This window comes from Bison bison, unplaced genomic scaffold (genome assembly GCF_000754665.1).
Source record: "Bison bison bison isolate TAMUID 2011002044 unplaced genomic scaffold, Bison_UMD1.0 scf7180017864464, whole genome shotgun sequence".
In the NCBI taxonomy this organism is placed as follows: Eukaryota; Metazoa; Chordata; class Mammalia; order Artiodactyla; family Bovidae; genus Bison; species Bison bison.
Genome location: NW_011495025.1, coordinates 6,229,781 through 6,244,838, shown reverse-complemented (window position 1 = coordinate 6,244,838; position 15,058 = coordinate 6,229,781). Strand labels below are relative to the sequence as shown.

At 37.6% G+C, this 15,058-nt stretch overlaps 1 protein-coding gene across 1 annotated transcript in view; it reads left to right on the top strand.

Moving 5' to 3' along the window:
* The window catches only part of PKD2 (polycystic kidney disease 2 (autosomal dominant)), a 59,833-nt gene extending 48,015 nt beyond the window's left edge, over positions 1-11,818 (top strand). Inside the window, exons 12-17 of the mRNA XM_010860229.1 lie at positions 1,670-1,768; positions 4,188-4,309; positions 4,563-4,680; positions 6,001-6,164; positions 9,127-9,274; positions 9,618-11,818. Of these exons, the coding sequence (XP_010858531.1) occupies positions 1,670-1,768; positions 4,188-4,309; positions 4,563-4,680; positions 6,001-6,164; positions 9,127-9,274; positions 9,618-9,854 (888 nt within the window). The 3' untranslated portion in view covers positions 9,855-11,818. The remainder of the gene's footprint in view (positions 1-1,669; positions 1,769-4,187; positions 4,310-4,562; positions 4,681-6,000; positions 6,165-9,126; positions 9,275-9,617) is intronic.
* Positions 11,819-15,058: the final 3,240 nt, after the last annotated feature.

Sequence of the window (15,058 nt, the reverse complement as noted above, 5' to 3'; positions counted from 1 at the left end):
GAGGCTACTGTCAATACCAGTCTTTTTTTTTTATTCCCTGTAAATGGCAAGCCAAGGGCAGGGCTGATCACCATTCTGAGATGACTGCCAAGTGTTAATCTATTGCCCTCACTTAAGAAACCACAGTGGTGTGAGCTGGAGCAAAAGCCCCTCCATCAACAAGGAAAGACCTCCTATTCAAAGTCCGCCCCTCAATCAAGTGACACAGAATGGAAAGGCCATGAACTTGCTCTCCCACACCTTCAAGAACCATTCTAGCCACTTTCCATTTTTTAAAATCTCTTCAGAAGACGCACACTATAATCCATTTCAACTGACATTTGCAGGCATTAGTTATTGATCATTTGGAAAAGAGACATAAAACATTAGATGCCTGTGTGGGAAGAATGAAGGTGGGTTACAGTCCACTGACTGCAGCTGTCTGCCCTTATTATTGAGCATTAAGCCACAAACTTCTGTGTATTTTATATTCTGTTCTCATTTCTGATACAGAATCCTAAATGATATTCCTCCTTAATTCATAGAGATTTAGTAGCTCATTAAAATAATGGAGCTCTGATTTGTTTCTTCATCAGTCATCAATAAATATTTATGGAGCCACCACATTTCAGGCAATATACTGGGTACTGGGAATGCAAGTAGTAAGGAAAACAGATACCAACCCCTCTCTTCCGACGATTCTGTGGACTTGTATGGAAAACAGACATAATACACCACTGTATAGTCACAAACCATAGTTACATGCTAAAAAGGAAAACCAAAGGAAGAACACGTTAAAGAAGGACCTTATCAGTTAGGTGTGATACTTTGAGAAAATCCACTGGAAACAGGCATTGGAAATGCAAGTCATTATAGTGGGGGAGAGAAAAGTCAGGAAAATGGACTAACCACTACTGAATGATAATAATAGCTGTAAATAATGGAGCACCTGCCATCTGTTAATTCTGTCCTAAGTCCTTTACATAGATGAACTCATTAATCCTTACCACAGATCTGTAGTGGAGATACTACTATTTCTCCCATTTTATAAATGCAAAAACAAATAAATTTTAGAATGAAGAATGGAAGAATGAATATAGTCTTGGCAGTGCCAAGGTAGAAACCCAAGTTTGCTTGCCTTCAAAGTCTGTGTCTTTTCCACTGAGCTTTTCTTGACTATCTTTTCTGCTAGGCCTACCATCTTTCTATTTGTGGAGGTCTTTTTAACTGCTTAAAATATGTTCTGCAAACCTCAACTATTATAACAGTATTTGAAATAAGCATAGACTCCACTTGTCTGGCTTGACTACTGAAATTTGAGAACCTATTTAGAGTTCTACACCTCTAATAATTTATGTCAAGTGAAAAATGTACAGAACATAGATAAGCAAAAGTAATAAAATACCCCACCATTCCTAGGTAAATACATTAATATTTTATTGTATTTCATTCTTGTCTCTTTTTGAAAAATATTGCATTTGTAAGTAAGAATATATATTGCATTTTTATTTGCCATAACAAAGGAAAAACTAATTTTCCCAAAGAATTTGGTAGCAAAACTATTAATTGATGACTTCTTGAAACAGATTGTTTTTAAAAAAAGGTCAAATGTGTCAAATTTTAGATTGATGTTTACAAAATATATTTAGGTTTCTTCTTTAATCTCTAAATTTCTTTGATTTACAAACAGAATATGTTTTTGGCCATCATCAATGATACTTACTCTGAAGTTAAATCTGATTTGGCCCAGCAGAAAGCTGAGATGGAACTCTCGGATCTTATCAGAAAGGTATGACAAGCCCTAATTCTCAGAATCATTTTATTTTCTACATGAAATAAACGTTGTTTCAGCCAGATTGCCAGATCAACATGATCCACTGACACCATTTAAAATAAAGAGTAGGTGGTTTGTTCCAGGAATAAGTTGCATGTTCTCTATGTTGGAAATAGGGATAGATACACTGCTATCTTGGATTTAAATTCTGGGAATCCTTTAATGCCCTAGAATTGAATTCTCAATAATCTCTTGCCTCTTAACAGCTTAGCTGCTGGGTTCATCCTCTTTATTTATTTTGACACCTTCTCTAGTCAGCTCTCACTTTTAGATCCAGAGTTCAGAATAAACGGGAAGAGAAGATTATATAAAGACATTTCCCCTTCTATCTTAATTTTGATTTTTTAAAAAAGAAAAGTTTTAGAGGCAAATATTTTGTTGTTCACACTTTACCCTTGACCTTCCAGGGAAGTTTTAAAATAGTCAAAGGAAGAAGTCCTTGGATCAAGTCCACAGCCTAAGGTCCTGAGAACTTTCACCTATGTACCTTCTCAGGAAGTGTTTAATTGTTAAATGGAAGGGCAGGACAGGAAAGCTGGGCAACTTTGTTCTTCTCCATGTGACTTCTTTACTTGATTTGAAGTATAAAACTTAGCAACAACAAATAACTACATCTGAAGTACACAGCTTGTTGCCAGTCATCATCCTGCTGGATGCAGTGGTTCCTTGACCATAATATTTTTCTGTTTGGTTCAAACCACAGGACAATGTTGTCTGTGAATCATGTTGAAACAGAGAACTTCCGCTTTGTAAAACAAAGACCCCTGGATAAGACCTAACATTTGTGTTATCCTGAATTTTACATAACAGTTGATTATATTCCAGCAAATCCCCAGGGTAATTACAAGCAGTCTTTACTTTGCTCTTTGGGTATGATGTGCACAATTTCAGTGATTTCAGTTAAATAACACCAGCCTTTCAGCACAGTTCAAATTTCAGTTATTGCAGTATACTAACTGAGAAGTCGCATACAGTACAAACTTCAGTTTCAGTTATCACAGTATATTTCAGTTATCATAGCATGTTAACTGTGAATAATAGCAGGAAGGACAAACTTCACTACCAGCTCTCTAAGTCATTACATAAATAACAAATGTGCCTCATCATCAGTGACTCATAATGTCACTTCTTTCAGAGTCAAAGGTTGGTCCCTGAGCATCTGCTATTCAGTTTATGCACAAAGTTTACAGTCATATTGCCTCCTTATCTCCCAGTGATAAACCCATGTGACATTTTACAAATATGCATAATTAAAGGAGGGAATAGGCCAGCAAAGAAGAAAGTACAGCAAAGAAACAAAGAATGATAACACTGGAAGTGAAATTAAAAACATTGGATTTTTAGAAGAAATACGTAGCTGGCCATGGGAGTGTTGACATTGCTACCTCTCAAGAGCTTGAGAGCAGCCAGAAGGACTAGTGAAGGCATGTTTATCAACATAAATGAAGAAAGAGATTGTGACAAATAGGATGAAGATGTCTTGATGCTGGCAACTAATTTCACATTAAAGGGACTCTCAGAGATATTTCACGACTTTGGAAGTGCAAGGGATAAGATATTGGAAGCTGATCCAGGTTAAGAAAGGGTTATAACTCATCAAGATGTAGAAAAGATGCTCACTTAATAGTGTATGCTGTATAGTAACAAGAAGAAGGCAATGATTGTTTGGAGTACTCTGAATAAGTTTTTTACAAAGAAATAAAACTTCAATATTTCTATTGTTTAAAATGTCAGTGTACTAACATAATCATTTTACTCTTTTTAAAATTTCCTCATAGATTTGTAGCCTACACCAAGGGAGTTTTTAATGTTTTAACAAAAATTTCAAAGGTCACAAAACAGTCATAATTTTTCCTGTTGATTAGTTAACATTGCTTTACACAGTTGTACTGTCTCGTACAGCCCCGCGCTGTTGTGTATAGCAAGGACTGCGGTGTATAGTGAAAAATCCTCATCTCCTTGTCATTGAAGTGTTTGTACACTCATGAAAGGAAATTATCAACTGTAAGATAATATAGAAAATAATTAATCTATGACTCAGGTTTCTTAGTTTTCTTAAGAAATATTGCACATTCCTACATACTCTGAGGCAGACAGCTGAGGAATGTACTGACTTTCGTCCTGTACACTAAACTTGAATACAAACCAAAAGATCCCTAGTTCTTCTTCATTTACTGAAAGACCTGACTCCTCCCACACGAGCGTCATGGAAAACTCGGGATGCATTTGTCAGTCATCCCACCCGCACCTGTTTTGTGGTCCATTTGTGTGAGATACTGTTCTGGTCACTGAGTTTACAGTAGTTACCACTGTAATTGAAAGGCAGAACAAATGAAAAAGGAGGATAAACTAAAACAGTCTTTCTTTCCGGCAGGGTTACCATAAAGCCTTGATCAAACTAAAACTGAAGAAAAATACTGTGGATGACATTTCAGAGAGTCTGCGGCAAGGGGGAGGCAAGTTAAACTTTGATGAACTTCGGCAAGATCTCAAAGGGTAAGAATCTCAATTTGCCCGTGCTGGGAAAGTCCTTATGTAAAGATAAATCCTTAGTGCTAAGTCTCCTTCTAGCTCGAGTGCTCATAGAGACATGTTTGTTTCAGAGGTGAGTGTCTTTCTGGAATGTATTCTAAGAGGAGGACGGCCCTGACTCAGCAGTTTCTCCTTTCCTCCCACATGTCAGTGTGTCTGTGTTTGGGATGGATCGTGTGCATGGATGAGTTCATCTGTAACCTCTCCCTAATTTCAGGAAAGGCCATACTGATGCAGAGATTGAGGCAATATTCACAAAATATGACCAGGATGGAGACCAGGAACTGACTGAACATGAGCACCAGCAGATGCGAGACGACTTGGAAAAAGAGAGGGTGGGTCTGGTTTAGGAGAACATGATTGGTTCAACACCTGCAATATTTCAAACAGCTTATTAAGTAGTGGGTTATTGGGAGCATATGTGTCTCTCTCTCTTTCCCTCTGTCTTTCCATTGATGTAGTAGTACCCTGCCTACTCCAAAAAGGATATATAACACCATAATATATTGAAATGTATTGTTTGCATAAATGTAGAAAAATAGAGTGAAGCAAAACAAAACTGAGATATAAAGGCAAACCTGAATGAAACTAAAAAACGCACTTCACAAAAAAATATACTTTTTTTATTTTTTTTAATTTATTTCTAATTGGATGATAATTACTTTATAATGTTGGTTTCTGCTGTACAGAAACATGAATCAGCCATAAGCATGCATATACCCTCTCCTTCCTGAACCTCGCTCCTGCTACTCACATCCCACCCGTCTAGGCGTCACAGAGCACCAGGTTGAGCTCCCTGTCATGCCTAATAAGATTGAGCAGCAGATTTAGCCCTAAGCTTTCTAGTAACCCATTTGAGGAAGACTTTGAGTAGTTATATACTTCACAGTGTCCATGAGAATGGGGAAAAAAGATTTCTCAGAAGAGATAAATTTAGTTGTTCTTAATTTATCATGTATAATGAAATAAAACTAACCACTGCCTTCCATTTGAATATTTACTATGAAACTGTTAAAAATAAGCTTACATGAGCTTTTATAATCAGAAAAAATAATTTAAAGTTTTAACATTAACTTTAAAAATAGTTAAACAAACCCCAGAAAATCCATGCTAATTGAAATACAGAGAATGCAAATGAATGTTACACAAAAGTTAGTTCCTATGAGGAGACAATATAGAACAGTGGTTTTGAAATGCTGCTCCACAAGACAATGCCCATAAGTGGAAAAACTTCACCAGTCATAGTGAAATATGAGCAAGAAGACAATGAATAATATTTTCACATGGCTGTATTTAGTCAAAATTCTTACTCTGAGATGGTATCCTTCTTTACTTCGTAGCTATTACACATGTTCACTTTTATGAAAAGGTGAAAACATATTTCTTCATTTACTTTTTTCTCTGCTTTTCTGTATTTTTACTGTTCTTTCTTGTCCAGACAAGGAGTTAGCAACTTCTTGCTGGTCATTAAAATCTATTTTGAACATTTGCCAATACGTGAAACTGAAAAGTGTGAGGATCACAGTCTGGTGTTAACCTCACAGGAATCCTAGCTGAATGGCACACACCCCTTTCCCGTTTGTCCTGGTCCTCCATGAAGCTTCTGTGGGGCCCCGGGGTTCCCGCCCATCACTCAGTGATCCCGTGTTCTTCAGGAGGACCTGGACTTGGATCACAGCTCTTTACCACGACCCATGAGCAGCCGAAGTTTCCCTCGAAGCCTGGATGACTCTGAAGAGGAAGATGACGACGACAGTGGGCATAGCTCCAGAAGGAGGGGCAGCATCTCCAGTGGGGTTTCTTATGAAGAGTTTCAAGTGTAAGTATTGAGGAAATGATAATTCGAGTTGACAAGGGGCTTCCCATGTGGCTTAGCTGGTAAAGAATCTACCTGCAATGTGGGATACCTGGGTTTGATCCCTGGGTTAGGAAGATCCTCTGGAGGAGGGCATGGCTACACACTCCAGTATTCTGGCCTGGAGAATTCCATGGACTGTATAGTCTGTGGGGTCACAAAGAGTCAGACACAACTGAGCGACTTTCATTCACTCATTCACTTGAGTTGACAAGAGTCAAAATGACACTAACTAGCTTTTCCCACCTCTCTCATTTTGGTCTTTTCCATAACTAATTGTCAGTTCTTTTTAATAAATATTATTGGTGTTCTTTTCTCTTTATGAAAGTAATTTGTTTATTATAGGAATTTTTTATTTCATTTCTTATTCTTTCCAACTCCAGAATTTCTAATTAGTTCCTTTTAACAATTTCTCTTCTTCCTTGATTGATATTTTCTGTTTGATGAGGTGGTGTCATCACACTGCCCTTTATTTTTTATTTTTCTACATGACTTAGTTTAGCTCTTTGGATATATTTATAAGAGCTATGTGGACTGTTTTGTCTACTGAGTCTATCTGGGCCCTCTCAAAGGCAGTTTCTGTTGCCTGCTTTTCTCCCCCCTGTGTTTGGGTCACATTTTCATGTTTCTTTGTGTGTCTCATAATTTTTTTTTGAAAACCGGAGATGTTAAACAATATTATAAATACTTATAAATTCCCCTTCCCCTCAGAGCTTGTTTTTGTTGTCATTTGTGTATTTGTTTTTTAGTGACGTCTGTTTCCCCCACATTGTGAACCTCCAGTGTCAGTTCTCAGAGGTCACAGCCCAGACCACGCACACAGTTATCCTGGGGAGACAGGACTTGCAGGTCTTCCCCTGGGCTCTCTGTTAAGCCTTCTGCCTCTGTTGATACTGCATCTGCCTCTTCAGTTCTCATAATTGTTGGCTGATTGGTCTGTGATTTTCATCAGTGCCTTGGGATACAAATTGCTCCACACTCTGATCTAGTGAAATTCAGGTGCCTTCTCAGGGGGAGTTTTTGAAGCCAGTCTTTGGCTGACTTCTCTCTCCTGGTTCTCTCTGGTAAACTAGCTGGTAAATGGTTTAACTTGATGATCTCATGAAGTGACCAGCCTCCTCTTAACTGCTTATCACCACAATCTCCATTGTTTTCAAGAACACTCTTAGGCTTGAATTTCTGCAAAGTTTGTTCCAAATAAAGCCAGTTCACTTAGGGAAGCTTTGGAGCTCTGTTCTGTGGCCTGACTGTCCTTCCAGGCAAAACCTTGGTGTCACTGTTCCAGAGCTAGTGGGCCATTTCTCTCACAGTGACACCCCTGTTTCATGAATAAGGCATGAGCCTTCGGTGTTCTCAGCTTGCCTTTCCGGGCATGGAAAAATCTACCCTCCAGCTGGAAGTTGAGTGGAAGAAAAGAATCCCATCTCTTCAGCCATTCTTGTCTGAATTAGAGTCTCTGCAGTGTAGATTTGGAGGTGGAGGTACAAGGATGAGAAATACTGACAGCCTGACCCTTTCTGGGAAATAACTATAGCCCTCCAATAGGAGCTGACAGGAGAGGGCTGAGTGTTCTTTGCTGACCCACCCCTGGAGGTGGTAAAGAATCCCTTTGCTGATTCAGGAAATGCAGAAGACACAAGTTCAATCCTGGGTCAAAAAGACCCTCTAGAGAAGAAAATGGCAACCCACTCCAGTATTCTTGCCTGGGAAATCCCAGAGGAGCCTGGAGGGCTACAGTCCATGGGGGTCACAAAGAGGTGGACACGACTGAGTGAGCATGCATATGCCCCTAGAAGATCTCTGTCACACAGAGCTAGGGAGCAGGAGAGAGAGAGCAGATTGTAGTTCAGATATTACTAAAAAAAAAAAAAAAAAGCTTCTTATTGTATGCCCTTAAGAAAATTTCCAGAAATTTTTAAAAAATTAATAATTTTCAACAGTTATGGTTGTTTCAATGGGGAGAGGTCCTCCAGGGCCCTCATGCTACCATTCCAAAAGTTTTGTCTCCTTTTTTAAAAGTATTTATATAACATTGTGTTTATTCAAAAAAATGGGATCATAAGTGAGCATACTGTTTTCTAACTGCTTTATTTACATTATAAATAATGTCATTCTATTTCATGATTAGAATGTAAACATCATTCTATTGCATGAAACATTCTGTCACAGTATAATTTCTGGTGTCTTCGAATTTTATTGTGTAAAGAAACAATAATATATTTAAGCAATCTTCTATTAATTTTTAACAATTTTAATGACCTACTATTACTAAGCAGAACCCCAGAGAATATCCTTGTAGTCAAAAATTACACATATACTTATTTCCTTTAAAACTTCTCAAAGGACAGCCTGGATGGGAAGAGAGTTTCAGGGAGAATAGATACATGTATATGTATGGCTGAATCCCTTTGCTGTTCACCTAAAACTATCACAGCATCGTTAATTGCCTATTGTTGTTTAGTAGCTAAGTTGTATTGGACTTATTTTGTGATCCCATGGACTGTAACCCACCAGGCTCCTCCGTCCATGGGATTTCCCAGGCAAGAATACTGAAGTGGGTTGCCATTTCCTTCTCTAGGGGATCTTCCAGACCCAGGGATCGAACCCTTTTCTCAAACATTGGCAGTTCCCCCAATATAAAATAAAAAGTTAAAAAAAAAAATGGAATGTCTGAAAGATAGATAGGCATACCTTTTATGGTAGACATACTTATGATAAAATCTTGACTTGCAAAAGAACTGTGCCAATTGGCGTTCCTACCAGCAATGTATGAAAAATCTCTAACGTTCTAGACTATTTAGAAAGTGTTTTAAATTATAATATTGTTTAAGGAAAAAATCTTAGCATTTCCATTTGATAAGACAACTGGGCTGAAAAGTCAACAACACAAGATGTTTTTGTCCCTCTCAACTGTGGTTTCCTACAGCCTAGTGAGACGAGTGGACCGAATGGAGCACTCCATCGGCAGCATTGTGTCCAAGATTGATGCTGTGATAGTGAAGCTTGAGATCATGGAGCGGGCCAAACTGAAGAGAAGGGAGGTGCTGGGAAGGCTGCTGGATGGAGTGGCTGAGGTTAGTGGTCATCTGAAACAGAAACACCCTGATTTTATAAAATATCAAGGTCATAGTTTAAGTAACCCTTAATCTAAGAGGATGTTTTCCCCATACATGCAAATCAGTGCAGATAAAATGGTAATCCAGAGCTGTTGCTTTCTTAATACTCTTCACACTGATGATACTGCCCTCAAAAAAAAAAAAATTGCTCCAGTGATTCTGAGAATTGTTGTTAAGACTGGTATTGTTCTAGCCTTACCTAAGTGGGATTATTGGATCCCCAGATTTCCGAAGGCAATTCCTAAATTCACGAATATACATCAGTCCACCTCAACACCTTGTTTTCTTTTTCCTTCATTAGGATGAAAGGCTGGGTCGTGACAATGAAATCCACAGGGAACAAATGGAACGGCTTGTGCGAGAAGAGTTGGAACGCTGGGAGTCTGATGATGCAGCTTCCCAAATAAGTCATGGTTTAGGCACACCCTTAGGACTAAATGGTCAGCCACGCCCCAGGAGCTCTCGCCCTTCTTCCTCCCAGTCTACAGAAGGAATGGAAGGTGGAGGTGGAAACGGGAGTGCCAGTATTCATGTGTAGGACATGTGTTCTTAATAGGTGAGAAGGTGCCTGTTCTGAGTTGCCGTAACAAGTACACTATTTATGTGCCCTGACCACCATATGATGCTGGTCTTTGTGACCAATCATTAATTCTTCTGCACTTTAATTTATTTTAGATAAACTTTGCCCATGATCAAAGAAGGTGTTTCTTTTTCTCATATAAGAAATTCAGATGTAAATATTGAGTACAGAAAAAAATTCTTTGTAAAGTATATTGCGTGGTGTGCCCACTTGTTACCATGACTGAGTCTCCTCAGTTGACAATGAAGTAGCCTTTTAAAGCTAGAACTGTCAAAAGGCTTCTGAGTTTTATTTCCAATCACGAAAATCAGTATTGTCATTTTTGCTAAGTGTGTGAAGGAAAATAGGGGCATTCCTTTCCACTCAGGCTTAGCTCATAGGCTTAATGCATAGCTTTCTTTTAAGAAAGGAGGCTTCTATTTTAACTACCTTCCTGGGGTACACTTTTCTAAAAGATGAATTGGAAAAGAATCCCAAACCATAGAATGGGTATGTAGTCATTATGCTAGAATTTGTATGAATGGTTATGATAAATGTTGAACACTATGTTTTTTTGTTATTTTATATCTAATGCCTGTGGGACTAACCATTTCACTTACTTTTTACACTCTTTTCACTCTCATTTGAAATGAGCTGCATGAAACCATCAAAGATCAATTGTGAGTTAAATGTCATTTCTCACAATAACATAGGAGAATTGGAAAGAGCCAAATCACTAAATTTGATGTTTTCCTTAAAATTAGTTTAGTATAAAGATTTATCTGTATAGTCTTTTGCTCATGTGGCTGAACTTACTTGCAACTAATCTAGGAAGATAAACTTACTAAAATTTTTAGGATGTATCAAAAGTTTTGATTCAGCAAATACGTTCATTTTAAACGAAATATTAAGAAATTTGGAAATTCGTATAAAATATTATAAAACTAAGACTTGAGTTTTAGACTGTTTTAAGAATACAGAACTCAAATACTCTTGATCCTGCATTTCAAAATTAGAATTTATAACCTAAGTGGGATTCATTTTAATGAAAAAGAGTTTTGGTTATTGAAAGTTCAACCATCATCAGAAGCTATCAGCCAAAGTTTGAGTTTGCAGGGGTTTTTATTGCCTCTTTTTTTCATTAGGAGAGGGGCTCACCAAATTTATGGGGAAGAAATCTATTTCTTAACAAAAACTAAAAATCTTATTTTTCAAAACTGTTATGTATGCTGACCTTTTGAGAGCTAATGAGACAAGCAAGAGAGAATGCACTGGTGAATAATTCTCACTTGGAGAATAGCAGAGAGACCTGTTTCTCATACTATAGCTTAAATTCACATAGTTGCTTATTTAACTGGTAGACTTTGTCAGTCAAGTTTTCAAAGAAAACATGAGCAAAAAAACCTTTTTAAGCTGTCTTCTACAGAAGCGATACAGATTGCATTTCTTTAACAGTTATTTCTTATCGCTCGTCTCCATCTTTACTTTCCTTTGAATATTTTTTTTGAATAAAGTTCTTTATTATTAGGTACTAAAATTTGCATTCCAGGGATATTGGGTGTACGTATTTATGTATGTGTACCATGTTGTTACATGTAAACAAGCTTCAATTTGAAGTGCAGCTATTATGTGGTATCCATGTGTATTGACCATGTGCCATATACCAGTTATGGTCACTAGAAAGTCTTTTTATGATACTTACTATTATTCTGTGTTTTCATTTCACCTGTAAAAATTTGCAGAGTTCTTTCTTTTTACCCATATGTTACATTTTTTTCTTCTTTAGTCATGAAGAATTCCCACCTCATCCCTCCCCTATCATCTTCCTCTTTATATTGGTACCATTAAGAAACTGTTACATATGTAAGTCTCAATAATTGGGAATTTCATTAATGTGTAATACTGAGCACTTTACTTCTTAATAAAGACTTGATATAATAGCAGATATAAGAGTTGGTCTGTTTCTTAAGTAGAAGCAGTTGGGTGATTTGTTTACTGTCATGAGACTAACAGTAAAAGCTCAAACCTTGAAAAAGGTATCTTTTTATGTTCAAAAACAACAATGGACACATTACTTTTTCTGTAGGATGTACCTCTAGTAAATTATTCTAATGATTACATAGTATTTCCTAGTGTACGGCCACCACATTGTACTTAACCATTCTGATTGGCTCCAATATTTCTGCTGTTTCAAAATCTTTGTTCATAATTCCCTTGCTGACTTTTCATTCTTTCCTCAGTAGGTACATGAAAAGAGTTGGACTGTTGAGTCCCTGGCACATATTTAGTTTTACCCAGGACTGTCAGGTTGCTCTCCAGAATAAATGCAGCCGTCTATAATTTCACTGCTGCTGCTGCTAAGTCGCGTCAGTCGTGTCTGACTCTGTGCGACCCCATAGACGGCACCCAGCAGGCTCCTCTGTCCCTGGGATTCTCCAGGCAAGAACAGTGGAGTGGGTTGCCATTTCCTTCTCCGTACAATTTCACTACATGCATCAAAGGACCAGTTCTACCCACACCCTTACCAGCATTGATACCGTCCAGCTTCCCAAAATCTTTGTAATGGAATGGTTTTGAAATAAGGTCTTATTCTATTTGGCATTTCTCTGATTCTTAGTAAGACTGAACACTGCCTTATATAGTTGTTCAACATTTGGATTTCCCTTTTTGTAAATTGCCTGTTCACATCTTTAAAATAGTAGACTTTGATCTAACAGGAAACAGGTGTGTTTTTGTTCAGTACCCATTTTTCCATTGAGTCATGATCTTTTTTGTTGATTAGCATAAGTTCCTCAATGTGGCTTAATTATTAATCCTTTATTGGTTTTGGACTCTTAATATTTCTCATCTGACTAATAATTGTTTCGAGGTTTCCTTAGTTTTCATGTAGTGATACTTGTTACTTATTTGTTAGTTGCTCAGTCGTGTCCAACTCTTTGTAATCCCATAGACTGTAGCCCACCAGGCTCCTATGTCCATGGAATTCTCCAGGCAAGAATACTGGAGTGGGTTGTCATTCCCTTCTTCAAGAGATCTTCCCGACCCAGGGATCGAACCCAGGTCTCCCGCACTCAGGCAGATTCTTTACCATCTAAGCCACCAGGGAAGTTCCTTATCACTACATGTAGTGATATCCATCAAAAAAATTTTTTTTTGCTTTATTGTGTTTGGGGATTTTAAAGAGACCTTTGTAAGGTCACAAACTTATTAAACTTATAGTTTTATTTTCACATTTAATCTTAAAGAGTAACTTTGCATAAGGTCCATAGGAATTTTTTACCATATAATTGAGCCAGTTTGTCAACATGCTATTAAATAAGTCCTTTTCCTCATTATTTCATGGCATCACTGATATATTTCAGGTCATGTTAATATACATGTGTCTATCTTTTAATCCTTTAAACTGATCTATGAATGTTCCTGTACAGTAATTTTTATTATTGAGTTTGTAGTGTGTCTTCCTTCATATGTGCTAAGGTTTTCATGTATATTCTCCTCTTTGGCCCTCATTTTATCAACTAGGCTATTTTCATCAACAGTTATTTTTCCATATAAATGTTAGACAGAGTTTGATGGGTTTCTAGGCATGTGAGTTGGGGAGGAGGAAAGAGAGGGAAAAAGTCCTGCTTAAATTTAATTGGAATTGCACTGAACTTATTGATTTGTTTGGGGAGAATTGGCCTCTTTATAGCATCAGAAACATAACTCCTAGTTTTTATTTATTTATTTGGCTGTTGCAAGTCTTAGATGTGGCATGTGAACTCTCATTTGCAGCATGTAGGATCTAGTTCCCTGACCAGGGATAGAGCCTGGGTCCCCTGCTTGGGAGCACAGAGTCTTGGCCACTGGACCACCAGGCAAGTCCTGATGTAACTCTTCATTTATTCAGAACTTCCTTAATTCCCTCTAAGTGTTTCTTTAAATTTCTTAAAGATTTTATGCATTCTTTAATGATTTTATTGCTACCATAAACAGTATCTTATCTTCCATTAAATTTTCAAGTTTGTTAATGATGAGATAAAGGAAAATTGCTACTTTTTTACAAAATAATCTTACATATGACCATTATATCTACTACTGCGGGCAGGAATCCCTCAGAAGAAATGGAGTAGCCATCATGGTCAACAAAAGAGTCTGAAATGCAGTACTTGGATGCAATCTCAAAAACGACAGAATGATCTCTGTTCTTTTCCAAGGCAAACCATTCAATATCACAGTAATCCAAGTCTATGCCCCAACCAGTAATGCTAGAAGAAGCTGAAGTTGAACGGTTCTATGAAGACCTACAAGACCTTTTAGAACTAACACCCAAAAAAGATATCCTTTTCAATCTAGGGGAGTGGAATGCAAAAGTAGGAAGTCAAGAAACACCTGGAGTAACAGGCAAATTTGGCCTTGGAATATGGAATGAAGCAGGGCAAAGACTAATAGAGTTTTGCGAAGAAAATGCACTGGTCATAACAAACACCCTCTTCCAACAACACAAGAGAAGACTCTATACATGGACATCACCAGATGGTCAACACCAAAATCAGATTGATTATATTCTTTGCAGCCAAAGATGGAGAAGCTCTATACAGTCAGCAAAAACAAAACCAGGAGCTGACTGTGGCTCAGACCATGAACTCCTTATTGCCAAATTCAGACTGAAATTGAAGAAAGTAGGGAAAACCACTAGACCATTCAGGTATGACCTAAATCAAATCCCTTATGATTATACAGTGGAAGTGAGAAATAGATTTAAGGGCCTCGGTCTGATAGATAGAGTGCCTGATGAACTATGGAATGAGGTTCGTGACATTGTACAGGAGACAGGGATCAAGATCATTCCCATGCAAAAGAAATGCAAAAAAGCAAAATGGCTGTCTGGGGAGGCCTTGCAAATAGCTGTGAAAAGAAGAGAAGTGAAAAGCAAAGGAGAAAAGGAAAGATATAAACAACTGAATGCAGAGTTCCAAAGAATAGCAAGAAGAGATAAGAAAGCCTTCAGCAATCAATGCAAAGAAATAAGAGGAAAACAACAGAATGGGAAAGACTAGAGATCTCTTCAAGAAAATCAGAGATACCAAAGGAACATTTCATGCAAAGATGAGCTTGATAAAGGACAGAAATGGTATGGACCTAACAGAAGCAGAAGATATCAAGAAGAGGTGGCAAGAATACACAGAAGAACTGTACAAAAA